The 15,767-nt window shown below is 39.0% G+C and overlaps 1 protein-coding gene across 1 annotated transcript in view; it reads left to right on the plus strand.

Moving 5' to 3' along the window:
- The window catches only part of LOC137347131 (microtubule-actin cross-linking factor 1-like), a 441,060-nt gene that overhangs the window by 352,236 nt on the left and 73,057 nt on the right, over positions 1-15,767 (plus strand). Inside the window, 5 exon segments of the mRNA XM_068011260.1 lie at positions 471-555; positions 3,550-3,791; positions 6,444-6,650; positions 11,876-11,995; positions 13,571-13,678. Coding sequence (XP_067867361.1) covers positions 471-555; positions 3,550-3,791; positions 6,444-6,650; positions 11,876-11,995; positions 13,571-13,678 — 762 coding nt within the window.

A 15,767-nucleotide genomic window follows, 5' to 3' on the forward strand; every position in this document is an offset into this window, starting at 1 on the left:
AGTGAATCATTAGACAATCAGTATTTCGGTTTAACTCTGTGTGCAAATTGGATTTTCTAAATAAAAAACCTGTTTTGGCCCTTCTAATTGCACATTTTTATCATTTCATTTTGAATGTCAAAATCTATTTGATTCACGGATTTAAATTTCACATATGTAGCTTATAAAACAGCTATGCTATAACCAATATAATCTAATGCTGACCTAAAATAATTTTGTAATATAACTAGAGTTGAAGAATATATATAAAAGCATGTTGTAAGGAGACATTCTGAAGAATCGCTGCTTGTTTCGCAGCAATTCTCCGTATTGGTCAAGGCAGCTGCTCTGTAATTTTACTTGTATTTGGCTATGATTCAGATTCAGTCCTTTTTGGATCCCTTAGCATTAGAGTCATGAGAAGCAGGAATGATGTTTCCGTAGAAACCTCACCATCCTTTTACTAAGCAGCTGCGATGATCTCTTTCTAGGCTCTGAATGATGACATTATATCCCGGAAGAAGAATGTAGATCAAGCCATTAAAAATGGGCAAGCCCTACTTAAACAAACTACAGGTAACAGTTCAGAAATTTTGTGTTTTTGGTATTGATTTGCCAGGAAAGTTTTAATAAACCCAACAATTACTGAACTCAAACATGAGGGAAAATTGCACAATAAATGACTAAAGGTTTTCTCAGTTCTAGGATGTAATCTTTAATCAAGCCTTTTAATTCATTTATTCTATGTCGCCATTGTGTTGTCACTTATTAAAGTCCACCATCCATTGTGCACAGTGCATAAAGACACCATCTGCCAGCTTCCTGGCATCAAGAATTGGAGTTGGAACAAAGCCCAATCCTATCCTTAGTAGTGAATGAGTTAAAATGTGGATTCTTTAAAAACATATTGATCAAAATTCTGCAACAGAATGAGAGTTTAAAAAAAAATTGCACTCCAGTTAAAACAGCGATTTTCAAGTAAGGACTTTTTTTTTAAATTGGACATTATCCATCATATTGGGGACTGAAGTTCTAAGGCTTTTATGACTGCAATATATAAACTTCTATTTTGTAGAACTTCTATGTTTTGTTGATTGCTTGATGGTCCCAATCCAAGAGTGCAGGCAGACAACTGACTTCCAGTCTTTCTCTTGAACTGGCTGCTCGATGATGTGTAACAGCGGCAGAGTGATCACTTATACACTTTTATTTTCTTCCTCCCAAAGCTCCTCTAACAACTGTACTGGAATTGGGAACTAATAGCAATTGTAGGCATGTGTACTCCCACTTTGGGGCACATTTGCATTATGCCATCCTACTGTTCCTAATTAATTGACATTCTTAACATTACCTTATACTAGAACAGAAAAGAAAATATCTAAAACATTTTTAAACACGTAGCATTCAGTTTTACAGCAATCTATTGTTTACTTCACAAGTGCTTCTCATCTAACCCCATGAGACAAGAAACATCTCTATTATTAGTGTAGTGAAGAAAATAGAATATGTTAATTTATGAAGTATTTCCAAATTTCCAAACATCATATAGGACTGTTAAAGAGTTCTTCTTAAAACATCCGGTGTTCAATTCAGCTTTTCAAATGCATTCTAACTTCCATCAGTCCTCAGGTCACCTGCCTCCCTGTGTTACTTATCACAGGGCCACAGCTCTCTGCAGTTCAATCAACAAAGAAACCTGCATATTGCTGCTCCTGTATCGATGGTTTCCTGTCTGTTTCACGCAGGGCAAGCCAAGACTATGTTGGCTTAACTTATTTATAATTTTGTTTCATTATTTATGCTTTATATTACTAGAACAAACATTTTAGCTTTTCCTCAGCTCAATCTGTGCTATTATCCTCTTGACAAAAGTTTGCATGTATGCGATCAATACTATGTTTCTGTCTGCCAGCTTTCAATGTGACCAAATGATGAGAGAAGAATCCCAGCTGATGAATTTTCCTTCTTTTTCTTATCTTGAATTATCATTAGTCCATTGATGAACAAACCAGTTTTGAATATTAAAACCAAAGATCTAATTCTTTCGCATGTAATTTTAATGTACCATTACAAAGGTTAAAACCAAGATGAGAAGTTGTATTAGTCCAAAACACTGCACTGCATATTTTATCAATTTCTAGTTGTCATCAGAAATTTTTTTGAAAAGTGAGAAGTTTTTACCACTAGAATTCCCTCATTCAATCATCTTGCTCTGACTTTGCAGAACACCTTGACTATTTGTAATAAATAAAACACATAAAGCTCGAGGGGGAAACGTGCAAAATGAATATAGTGAGAATGCATGCCATGTCAATGGTTGTTCAATTTTGAGATGCAGTTTGTTGTTTCACTTTAGCTTCTTTCTAATAAGTCACAGGGGTAGGCTAACTTTATAACTAAGAAATCAGATTATTTTATTGAAAAGCTCATATGACATAATGGAGAATAATTACATTCCCTCTATACTTATATTGTATCATCTTAAAACTAAATTTATCACTGCATGCTGTAGAACTAGAATATAAAATGGAGAACAACATCCAATACTTTCTATTAGTAAAGACAGTCATAACCCTCAAGTTATGTACATCTCACTCAGGGAAGAATTGGTTATTCTACTGTTCTTTGTTGTGAAATTCTTTTATAACAGAAACTTAAAATACAGAAGATACAATATCAACCAGCAGTGTTGTTATCTATATCTCCACAAGTACAGTTAAATAATCCTCAGTATTTGTATAGTTCATATGACAGATATGTTAAAATTATACTGTAATCTCACTAGTCATACCATTACCAATCATTTTTGTGTTGCCACCAATATTTCTGCGCAAGTGTGACTTAAAGGAGATACTTACTTCGTAGTGCAATTACCCGAGTAAAGCAAAATATCACCAAATAGATAAAAACATCCTGCTAAAATATTTATTTTTAAATTGTGTTTTTACGTTGGGAGAGCTTAGTTATTTCCATTGACTAAACGTTACCCTTGCTATACATTCATCGATTATATTAATTCTCTTTGATTCATTATTTAAACCTTATTATGTAACTTGATCTGCATTTGCCAATGTGGTTATTAATGTGTTGTAGCAGCAGACTACTTTGTAAACATTTAATTCATTCAACAAAATAGACTTTAAATGTTTAGGAGTCAGTAAGGTAGATAAATGGAAATTTGAGCTGTTAAATGGTGTGCAGGGAGTCCAGCAAGTGAAGCAAAATCACCATTAAGTATTTGTAGTTGAGATTTTACAGTGCTTCAAACGAGAGACTTTCTTCCTTTTTTTGAATGGAGTGTTGAAGCAACTTTTAAGAAATAAGTTAAGATTTATGTAGTGTATTACCTACTGCTACAACATATGAGTACATTTACTGCTGCTTAGAAATATTTGATGTACATTTGCATTTCTGTTTTGTCCATTGGAGTATTGACAGTGTGTGTATTAAAATTGAGTTAACATTAACTGTGACTTTTTAAACATTTTTCAATTCATTGAATATTAACATACTTCTAATTCTTTGTATATAACTATGCAATATTTTCTTCACTGATATTTGTTTCCTCAGGTGAAGAAGTGATAATAATTCAGGAGAAGCTGGATGGTATTAAGAGTCGATATGCTGAAATTACTTCTTCCAGTTCCAGGGCACTGAAAACATTAGAGCAGGTTCTGCAGCTTGCCACAAAATTTCAGGCCTTTAATGAAGAACTGTGTGGCTGGCTTGATTTAGTGGAGGCTGAGCTTGCTGCAGGCACTCCACAATCACCAGTTGGAGAACAGATCCCACAGGTTCATGAGAGACAGAAGGTAAGCAGAGCAGTCAGGCATCCAGAGTCGGTGTAAGTGAGCTATGAAAGGAAAGGAAGGAAATTGGAATAATGTATCAACACTTTATTCTTGTAATCTGACATGTCTTGTTAAATTATTTTTTTTAATTCATTCATGGGATGTTGGTATCGCTGGCTAGGCCAGCATTTATTGCCCATCCCTCATTGCCCTTGAGGAGATGGTGGTGAGCTGCCTTCATGAACCGCTGCAGTCCGTGTGAGGTAGGTACACCCACAGTGCTGTGAGGAAGGGAGTTCCTTGATTTTGACCCAGCGACAGTGAAGGAACGGCAATTTAGTTCCAAGTCAGGATGGTGTGTGACTTGGAGGGGAACTTGCAGGTGGTGGTCTTCCCATGTATTTGCTGCCCTTGCCCTTCTAATTGGTAGAGGTCACAGGTTTGGAAGGTGCTGTCGAAGGAGTCTTGGTACGTTGCTGCAGTGCATCTTGTAGATGGTACATACTGCTGCCACTGTGCGTCGGTGGTGGAGGGAGTGAATGTTTGTGGATGGGGTGCCAATCAAGTAGGCTGCTTTGTCCTGGATGGTGTCGTGGTTCTTAAGTGTTGTTGGAGCTGCACCCATCCATCACACTCCTGACTTGTGCCTTGCAGATGGTGGACAGGCTTTGGGGAGTCAGGAGGTGAGTTACACACCGCAGGATTCCTAGCCTGTGACCTGCTCTTGTAGCCACGGTATTTATATGGCTGCTCCAGTTCAGTTTCTGGTCAATGGTAACCCCTAGTATGTTGATAGTGGGGGTTTCAGCAATCGTAATGCCATTGAATGTCAAGGGGAGATGTTATATTCTCTCGTTGGAGATTGTCATTGCCTGGCACTTGTGTGGCACGAATGTTAGTTGCCACTTATCAGCCCAAGCCTGAATATTATCCAGGTCTTGCTGTATTTCTACACGGACTGCTTCAGTATCTGAGGAGTCGCAAATGGTGCTGAACATTGTGCAATCATCAGTGAACATCCCCACTTCTGACCTTATGATTGAAGGAAGATCATTGATGAAGCAGCTGATATGGTTGGGCCTAGGACACTACTCTGAGGAACTCCTGCAGTGATGTCCTGGAGCTCAGATGATTGACCTCCAACAACCACGACCATTTTTCTTTGCGCTAGGCATGACTCCAACCAACAGAGAGCTTTCCCCCTGATTCCCATTGGCTTTAGCTTTGCTAGGGCTCCTCGATGCCATACTTCGTCAAATCTGCCTTTATATCAAGGGCAGGCATTCTCACCTCACCTCTTGAGTTCAGCTCTTTTGTCCATGTTTGAACCAAGGCTGTAATGAGGTCTGGAGCTGAGTGGCCCAGGCAGAACCCAAACTGAGCGTCACTGAGCAGGTTATTTCTGAACAAGTGCCGCTTGATGGCACTGTCAATGACACCTTCCATCACTTTACTGATGATTGAGTGTAGATTAATGGGGCGGTAATTGGTCGGGTTGAACTTGTTCTGCTTTTTGTGTGCAGGACATACCTAGGAAATTTTCCACATTGCCGGGTAGATGCCAGTGTTGTAGCTGTCCTGGAACAGCTTGGCTAGAGGCACGGCAAGTTCTGTTGCAAAGGTCTTCAGTACTATTGCCGGAATATTGTCAGGGCCAAGTGTCCAGTATCCAGTGTCTTCATTCGTTTCTTGATAGCACGCAGAGTGAATCGAATTGGCTGAAGTTTGGCATCTGTGATGCTGCGGACTTCAGGAGGAGGCTGAGATGGATCATCCACTCGGCACTTCTGACTGAAGATTGTCGCAAATGCTTCAGCCTTATCTTTCACGCTGATGTTCTGGGCTGCCCCCTTCATTGAGGATGGGGATATTTGTGAAGCCACCTCTTCCAGTTAGTTGTTTAATTGTCCACCACCATTCACGGCTGGATGTGGCAGGACTGCAGAGCTTAGATCTGATCCATTGGTTATGGGATCGCTTAGCTCTATCGCATGCTGCTTACGCAGTTTGGCACACAGATAGTCCTGTGTTGTAGCTTCACCAGGTTGACACCTCATTTTGAGGTATGCCTGGTGCTGCTCCTGGTATGCCCTCCTGCACTCTTCATTGAACCAGGGTTGGTCTCCTGGCTTGATGGTAATGGTAGAGTGGGGGATATGCCGGGCCATGAGGTTACAGATTGTGGTCAAGTACAATTCTGCTGATAGCTCACAGCACCTCATGGATGCCCAGTTTTGCATTGCAAGATCTGTTCGAAATCTATCCCATTTAGCACAGTGATAGTGCCACACAACACAATGGAGGGTATCCTCAATATGAAGGCAGGACTTCATCTCCACAAGGACTGTGTGGTGGTCACTCCTACCAGTATTGTCATGGACAGATGCATCTGCGGCAGGCAGATTGGTGAGGCGAGGTCAAGTATGTTTTTCCCTCTTGGTTCCCTCACCACCTGCTGCATACCCAGTCTAGCAGCTGTGTCCTTTAGGACTCAGCCAGCTCGGTCAGTAATGGTGCTACTGAGCCACTCTTGGTGTTAGACATTGAAGTCCCCCAACCAGAGTATATTCTGCGCACTTGCCCCCCTCACTGCTTCCTCCAAGTGGTGATCAACATGTAGGAGTACTGCCGACAATTTTGCTGAACTGAATATTAAACTCATATATTTTTCAGGAATTGAAGAAGGAAGTCATGGAATACAGGCTGGTTCTGGACACAATTAATGAAGTGAGCAATGCATTACTGGAACTGGTGCCATGGAGAGCACGAGAAGGTCTGGATCGACAGGTAGCAGAAGCCAATGAGCGATACAAAACAGTCAGCGACACTGTAACACAGAAAGTTGAAGCAATAGATGCTGCCATTCAGAGGTCACAGCAGGTAGATTGTCTTTCGCAAACATTTCTATGTATGTTTCTAACAGTTCTAGCCTGTGAAGTATGAGTATCCAGATGTTCTAAAGTCTGAATAAATGAAATTGCCCTACTGAATACTACACACACTGATTGTGAAAACAAGCCAGTACAGGGATTGTAAGCTAATGTTTATTATAGCAATAATGTCTGAAGTGCAGGATTATCCAAATTATCACCTATCTGGCCAGGAAGTCTAGGCAACTTCTTTCCATTTGCTTTTGTATTTATGGCTCATGGGTTTGTCCTATTGAAATTTTGTTGAGATGTCGCTTTCCATAGCAACCTTCCCGACAACATCAGGAAAACATACAAAATCGCTTGTTTATCCAAATGTTCTTAAAGTTGTCTTTTTTTTTGTCTGTGTGCATGGGCATCAACTTTCTGCCAATATATGATGATGTGCATTCTGTGACCATTGCAGTAATGCTATGGGAAAAACTGGATGTTTGTGTGATGCATAGTGTGAAACTTCAGTTGCTTTTTCACATTTGCATTGCGATTTCCTTACTAAAAAGTGTTTGGGATGAGTTCAAGAATGGTACAACCCAACCAGATACCCCAAATTACAGTTGAGTTTTCATAAGTTGAAGGATCTCCAGAACATGACAAGTGCGCCCTGATTTTTTTTTTAAAAAAGCACGTATCGCAATTTAGCTCCATCTGAGTGTTTTCTGTACTTTCACAGTCGTCCAATAGATGGTATAATGAGATGGAATTGTAAATTACATCAATTATATTTCCTTTCGAATGAATGTTACAGTTGAAAGTAACTTAATTGTAAAGATATTGGTCTAGTTTTTTTGGACCATAATGCCATTGGTAGCCCATTTGAAATGAATGTTATCAGCATTATAATCAGAAAATCTAGACCACTGGCTTCATATTGGGAAATAAAGTGTCACTTGGGGATTGTCATGCCCACTATGACTTAAAGCTAGTGGATTGACTCAGACTATCTTGCAGCACAGTTGTATTTGTGAAAAAAATGTCTTAAACACTATTTAACAGCTATGTCTTTGGTGGATATTATCAGCATTTGGGAGGAGTTAGTAACATGAAGTTCAAAGGGTGCTGAGGTAGATTTTACCAAATGTAGTTTTCTTCAATACTTTACGTTCTGTACATATTTGCACTTGAGCATGTTTCAAAACAATCATTCATTAGTATCAGACACCAGTCATTTGTGGCTTACTATTTGTAAACCACCGCTGATTTATATATACTTTGTTACACTGTGTGTGAGGGATTAATTTATATAAATCAGTTGATTTACGTGATCCTAACTCACTGGTCATAAACCAGCGCTCGGCACACTTCATCACTCAAATAAATAACTTAGTTGCTGTAAAGTGTGCTTCACCATACTTGTTAGTAGCTCTTGTTGTATTGTTTAACTCTTTAAGGACTGTTTCTTTGCATCTCAAAAAGGATGTTTTATTAATATGAATTCCATTGAAGAGTATTGATTCAGTTTTTCTTCCTGTTTTCAAACACAATTTTGCACATGGCTAGTATTCTACAGATTAAGGCTGTTAAATGTAAATGGGAAACATGGCTTTCAGGTGCTATTTGTAAAGGAAGAATCTGCACTCAAAGGGTTAAACCTAGCTATGGTTTTCGTATTGTATGTGTTGCCATCATTGTCAAGAGCTTTCTGATTTTTCATTTGCAAACTTCTCCACAATTAAACCTCATGTTTTTCACCTTCTGAAGAACCATTTCAAATAAACTTAAGTCCTTCCACTTCCCTCTATGCTTGAAAATGTTTACATGATCGAAATAAAAACATTTTGAAGCTGCTGCAGAATGAAATATAAATTCCAAACTTTGCCTGATTTTTGCAGTGCTTTAATGTGAATTTGAATGCAATGTCCCTCAATAATGGACGGTAACACCACTTGCTACCTTTTTAATGATACCATTGGAGCAGATCTTTGTTTCTGTAGCAAGGGTAGGGGTTATTTTGCAACTATTAAAATCCATTCTAAATACTCAAACTTTTGATCTCCCTGCAATTTTGACATCTTGCAAAAATTGTTAAATAGCCCTTACCCTGCATTATGTGTAACTGTCAGTTTGATATTGCAATATCATATATTTCCTGAAAAAGATTTTAATCCTCTCCAATTCAACATGGATGAACGTGGGCCAGTGTGGACAGCTGACGAAGGGAAACTACTTCCCTTCCCAACTCAATTGGATTCACAAGAAAGTATATTTACATGTGATGCTATTATACATTCATAACAAGATCAGGGCATATAGATGTGAGCAGGCTCACAAGCTATTTAGTGTAAGTGATGAGCATAGTACTAAAAGGCATGAATACTTCAAGCAAGCTTCAAGTTCTGTCACATGGGAGCTCTGAAATTATATGAACAGGAGTAGACCATTTAACCCCTCAAGCCTGTTCCACCATTCAATGCTATTAAGGCCCTGTTCCTGTGCTGACTGTAATTTCTCGTCGGCAATGTGGGCAGCCCATGTTGACAAGGACCATGTCCAGGCCACGTGGTGGGTGGGGCCGGTGGATCATGCAAGGGACCCATAGCAGCCATGGGGCTATAGCTGCTAGCCGTCCCGTGGAGTTGTTGTCCCTCCAGTACCATGGTCAGGCAGCTGTTGCTTTTTAAAACATAAAAATAAACTTACCTTCACTTATCCCTCACAGTCTTCCTCTTCAGGTCAGTAGCTCCCACCTCGGCCAGTGGGGATGCTGATCCCTGAGTGCTGGACCACTGGCCCTCCAGTGCTGGGAGCCCACCCACCATCCCTGATTTAACAACAAGCCGCTTCCTGGCCATGAATTAGCTGAAGTTTTGGAAAACCTGTGGGTGTGCATGCCTAAAACATGCTGTACAGGGTTGGGACCCGGAACTTACCCAATTTCCGGCTCCTGACCCCTGATTGAAAATCCAGCCCCAGGTATAATTTCTGTTAAATAAACATTGCACTCTCTCCAAAGCCAATATATCATTCCTCAGATGTGGTGCCCAGGACTGAACATGGTTCTCCAGGTGTGGTCAAACCAGGACTTTGTATAGCTGTAGCGTGACTTTTAAAGCTTATATGCTAGGTCTCGAGGTAGAGGTCTAAATGCCATTAACCTTTTTATTTATTTTTTGTATCTGTCCATGGAATTTTAATGATGTTTGTACGTGGACCCCTAAATCTCGTTAGACTTCCACTGTTTATAGCTTTTCATCATTTAAAAGGTACTCTGATCTGTCCTTTTTAAGTCAAAAATAGATGACATCATGCTTGTCTATATTGAAATCTATTTGTCACAGTTTTCCCATTCACCTAATCTATTAATATCGCTCTGTAATTTTATGGTTCCTTCTGCACAGCTTACAATGCTGCCCATCTTTGTGCCAATGGCAAACTTGGGCATGTGGCTCTCTATTCCATCACCTAAGTTGTTAATAAATAGTGATTAATTGAGGCCCCAACACAGATTGCTGAGGGATGCCACTAGTCACATCCTGCCAATTAGAGTACCTGGCCATTATCCGTACTCTGTCTCTTAATCAGGTCAATAATTTGCCCTCAATTCCATGAGCTTCAAGTTTAGCTAACACTTTCTTATGAGGGACTTTATCAAATGCCTTCTGGATGTCTATATAAATAACACCCATAGACATTGCCCTGTCCACTGCTTTAGTCACCTCTTCAAAAAATTAAATAAGGTTTTGCAGGCATGACCTAACCTATACAAATCCATTCTCAGAGTAATACTTATAGGGAACAGACTAAAATGCACTTAAGGTTGTCAGTTAACTCCATAAGAGAGTAGGTTGAATAAATGTCGTTGGGAACAGGACTAGAGGTTTTAAGGATAAGCCTGAATAAGCACAATTAAATAATTTTCGGTGTACAGCAGATCTTGAACTGCTGAGACCTGTGATGTAATGCAGTTGAATGGAGGGAAGAATAGTTAATACAGTTGGTTGGATAGATATTGCACAGTTTCACTTAATTGCGAGGAATTCGGTGAAAATTTATTGAAGCTTCCCTTATGATAAATACTTGACAGGACCATGTGGAGTGAACTGGCTTAATCTGCCAAATGGCCTTTTATCATCCTTTGCTTTAAGTAGGTTTCTGAAGTGTAGATTTGCACTAGTTAACGAGTTCTTCTAATGATCCTTATATAAATAATTGGCCTTTGATAACTGAAGCATAATGCCCTGTGTTTCCCCTTAATGAGTGCTTTATTTTAGCTAGGACAACACTTGAGATGAGAAACTATAATTGAGAAGAGACTTGAAATATTGGGACTATTTCCTCTGGAGTAGAAGAGGTGAAGGGAATACTTAATAAAGGTTTTTCAAATTGAGAATGTTTTGACAAGGTGAGTCGGTAAAATCCTCACGTGGAGAAGCTCGAAGAAATTTCTTTATGCAGGTAGTTGTCAGGGCATGGAATGCTTTGCAAAAAGGAATAGTCGAGGCAAAGACCAAAAATCTAAAAAAAAAAATTGCTGTTCACACTTTTTGCTGAATGAGCTCAGTATCTCCAGAGAAACAAGAACATCTTGTTTTAAAAGCTGTTACATGGGAGATGGTTAAATTCTTGGACAATGTTTAGTGTTGCTGAATATTCTTTCCTCTATCTTTTCCTGCTTGTCCTCACTGGGAATCAAAATCACACCTTTTTGGTGATGTTAATAGTTAATACCATAGAACAGCATTCAGATGTGTTTTATTAAACAGGTTTTGAGTGCCAGTAAATATATTCTTGTCTGCAATTCAAAACAGTTAGTGTCAGTATACACAAGACATTTTGAATTTTAACACTTCATTTTTGTTAAGTTAAAATTAATCTGCATTATTTTTCTAAATTAATAAATTAAGAACAAATCAATTGCTAAATTTAATGAACCTTCCCCGCAACTAGTTTTTTTTTAAATTGAACGAAATCTAGCAGTGTGCATCACAACTGCACTAAACAAGCCCATAATTTAACACACTGCTGCGCTATGGACTTGTGTACTGTTAGACAAAGTTGTGAAACAGCCATAAGCAATGATTGTTTAATTGAGGGTCAGAGTGGCTTTACTTACTAATTTTTCTGGCACTACCTGTGTTCCAATTGCAGCTCTGCTTCATTTCTTTCCATGTGTTGTGTCTACAGCTGTGTGTCTGCTTTGTTTCCTTAATGTTCCGTGCTGCTTCTCCTTTCTGCTAGTATGAGCAGGCCGCTGACTCCGAGCTTACCTGGGTGGCAGAAACCATGCGAAAGTTGACTGCCTTGGGCCCAATAAGGCTGGAACAAGATCAGACAACAGCTCAACTGCAGGTGCAGAAGGTAGGAATGATGTGGTGCAGTACTCGTACCTGATGTAATCCATTTAAATGGGTATCCTTTAACAAGTATTGCACTTTATTACACACAAAACATTTGTCCCTGATTATCTATGCGTTTCGCAATGCAGTTTTATTTGCTGCATGTCTAACACTAAATCTTTTGAAAATGAGTTTTTATTATGTTCACTTTCTTGCCTTTTAATTACTGTTTTTTCTCAACTGTTTTTTCCCCTCCAGTCAAAAATCATAACTCTTAAGGGAGAGAAAAGGTCATGGCGACTATAGACAATCAGAGTGTCTTGAACAAGTCAAAAAGAAACATCCAGGAAACATTAATAGAAATTATAAAGGAAAAGAGAATTACGTAACAAAACGTCTCTGCTAATGTAGTTTAATTCCTTCCATTTCATTCACAGCTCCCAGATAGCAGTTGTTCCTCTTTCTTTCCTCACTTTTGAGATTCAGTTCAACACAAAACACGAGTGCGAGGGGAAAAAATGCACTAATGGTTGGAGATCGTCTCCCATTTCAGTTTAGTCTGAGTTGTGTAATGGATAATGAGGCTACATTTCATTCATGTACCTTACTGCCTGTTTCAATTAATAAATCAGCTTTAATTCCACCTGCAGAATCTATCACAATCAGATGCATTTGCTATTTGAGGATAGGTCCTTGGGCAGACTATAAATGCTTTTTTTTTCCATTTATCCCTCTATTGTGTGCCAGTGTATTAGTGCACATAGGGCAATTAATCTTACGGAGGAAAGGGTAGTTGTGGATTACTGACCTTTTACCCCTTGGACAAACTGAGTTCATCAAAATCTTATGCATGTCCAGTAGGTGTTTTTACAACAGTCAAATCCAGCATGGACCCTTCTGTCCATATCTCAGTAGTTCTTAAATAACTGAAGTCTGAAGTTTATTTTAAATGTATAGCCATCTACAAACTAGTTTACCTCTTGTAGGTCCATAACAGGCAGTAATTTATGCTACAATTCACATACATCAAAGGTGCAAGCACTGACCCAAGTTCAAATTCAGGAGCAGGATCAATGTAATGCAATCACAGAAGATGTAAGGAAGATGCTCGATGAGTATAATAAAAAGATTCTACTCCTCTCAAAACAGTTTGTTCAATGGGAAGAAATGCTAACCAAGCTTGAAGCAGCAAAGCAAATAAAGCCACTCTATGACTGATATAGCATGGGAACACCAAACTGTTATGTGATAGTGGAGCAAGCATTCTTTTTGCTATCTATATAGTATTGTATATGTAATTAGTAATATTGAAAGTATATTACTTACAATGGTATATTTTAAAATCTCCTGCAATGAGAGAATGGATGGCAGTTTACAATTTTATGACTGTCCTAAACTTACGATTTATTTTTATGAATGTAACTAGGGTTCAATTATCCATGACTTTGTATCCATCATGTTAACTTAATAATGTAAAAATTAGTGATCAAGGATGGGGACTATAGGCAATTACACACCATATACAACATGAGCACTGGAAATCTTGTTGCAGTGTTACTTATTCCATGTCTTAAGTAACTTTCTTTAATGCCTTTAGGCCTTTTCAATAGACATTATACGGCACAAGGATTCTATAGATGAGTTGATAAGCACGCAAGAAGAAATCCTGAGTACCTGTGGCGATGAACAGAAGACTATGTTGCAGGTATTATTTCTGTACTTCTGTAGATGGCCTGCCAGAACTACGGAATGGATGTTCATTTACAAATTATACCTAAAAGCTTAATAGGCTTTCTCAGAAAAGGAATTTATGAATTTATTTATTTTCCTTCTATAAAATGAATCATTACTTGCAGACCAAAATACAGAAACATTACTATTTGTGAGAATTCTTTTGATAAACCATGTAAATTTGTCAATCCAGGCCCTTGATGTTTAAAAGAAGGGTCCAGTTGTCGTGGTCCATATAGGTACCAACGACATAGGTAGAACTAGGAAAGGGGTTCTGTTTAGACAGTATGAGGAGCTAGGCACCAAATTGATGAGCAGAACCTCAAGGGTAGTAATCTCAGCATTATTACCTGAGCCACATGCCAGCTGGCAGAGGGCACAAGATTAGTGAAATGAATACGTGGCTCAAAGACTGGTGTGGGAGAAATGGGTTTCGGTTCATGGGGCACTGGCACCAGTACTGGGGAAAATGGGGGCTGTACCATTGGAACAGTCTGCACCTGAACTGTGCTGGGACCCAGTGTTCTAGGGAAGTAGAGAGGGCTTTAAACTAAACAAGGCGGGGTGGGGGGGCTTGTTAGTGAGGGAATCAAGCCTGGGTAGACGTAGCAAACCAAGGGGTAGAGTCAAGGCAGGAGCGCAGAATAGTAATATGGGAAATGAAGGTCAGAGAATGGCAGGAAGGGACAGAGAAAAAACCTATCAACACATCAGCAGTCAAGACTGGATATTACAAAGATAACAAAAACACAAAACTAAAGGCTCTGAACATGAATGCACGTGGTATTCATAGTAAATGGACGAACTGATAGCGCACATTGAAGTAAATAAATATGATCTGAAAGCCATTATGGAGACGTAGCTGAGGGATGACATGGATCGAGTCCTGAATATTAAGGGGTATATGTCATTCAAGAGGAATAGGAAGCTAGGTAAAGGTGGAGGGGTAGCGCTGTTAATCACATATGGCATTGGTGCAATGGTTAAGAGATGACCTTGGTTCAGGAGATCAGGATGTAGAATCGATTTGGGTGGAGGTGAGGAATAGTAGGGGAAAGAAGTCACTAGTGGAAGTGGTCTACAGGCCCCCTAACAGTAACCATAATGTAAGACGAAGTACACAAGAAGAAATATTGAGTGCTTGTGATAAAGGGACAGCAGTAATCATGGGTGATTTTAATCTACATATAAACTGAAAAATCAGATTGGCAAAAGTAGGCTGTATGAGGAGCCCCTAGAATGCTTTTGAGGTAGATTCTTCGAGCAGCACGTTCTGGAACCAACCAGAGAGCAGGTTATATTAGACTTGGTATTGTGACAGGATTAATTAATGACCTCAGAGAAAAGGCACCTCTAGGTAGCAGCGACCACAATATGATTGAATTTTACATCCAGTTTGAAAGAGAGAAGAGTGGGTCTAAGACTAATATTTTAAACTTAAATAAGGGCAACTATGTGGGCATGAAAGCTAAGCTAGCTGAAGTGAACTGGGTTACTAGGCTAGGAGATAGATCAATAGAGAAGCAGTGGCAGACATTCAAGGGGATATTTCAGAATACTCAGGATAAGTATATTCCTACTATAAAGAAAAATTCTAAGGGGAGGACCCACTATCCATGGTTAACTAAAGAAGTTAAAGAAAACTAAAGAAAGCATCAAACTTAAGGAAAAAGCATAGACTTGGGCAAAGATAAGTGGCAGGTCAGATGATTGGTCAGAATATAAACAACGACAGAGAATGACTAAAAGGTTAATCAGGGGAGAGAAATTAGAGTATGAGAGGAAGCTAGCTCAAAATATAAAAATGGATAGCAAGAGCTTCTACAGGTATTTAAAAAGAAATAGAGTAAGGAAAGTGAGTGTTGGTCCTCTAGAGAGTGAGAATGGGGAATTAATAGATAATTTAAAAATGGCGATAAAATGAACAAATATTTTGCTTCTGTCTTCACTATAGAGGGTACAAAAAAACATTCCAGTAATATCTGTAAATCAGGAGGTGGAAGAAAGAGAGGAACTTGGTGAAATTACAATCACCAGGGAAGTGATACTGAGCAAACTGATGG

This window comes from Heterodontus francisci, chromosome 31 (assembly GCF_036365525.1).
Source record: "Heterodontus francisci isolate sHetFra1 chromosome 31, sHetFra1.hap1, whole genome shotgun sequence".
Lineage (NCBI taxonomy): Eukaryota > Metazoa > Chordata > Chondrichthyes > Heterodontiformes > Heterodontidae > Heterodontus > Heterodontus francisci.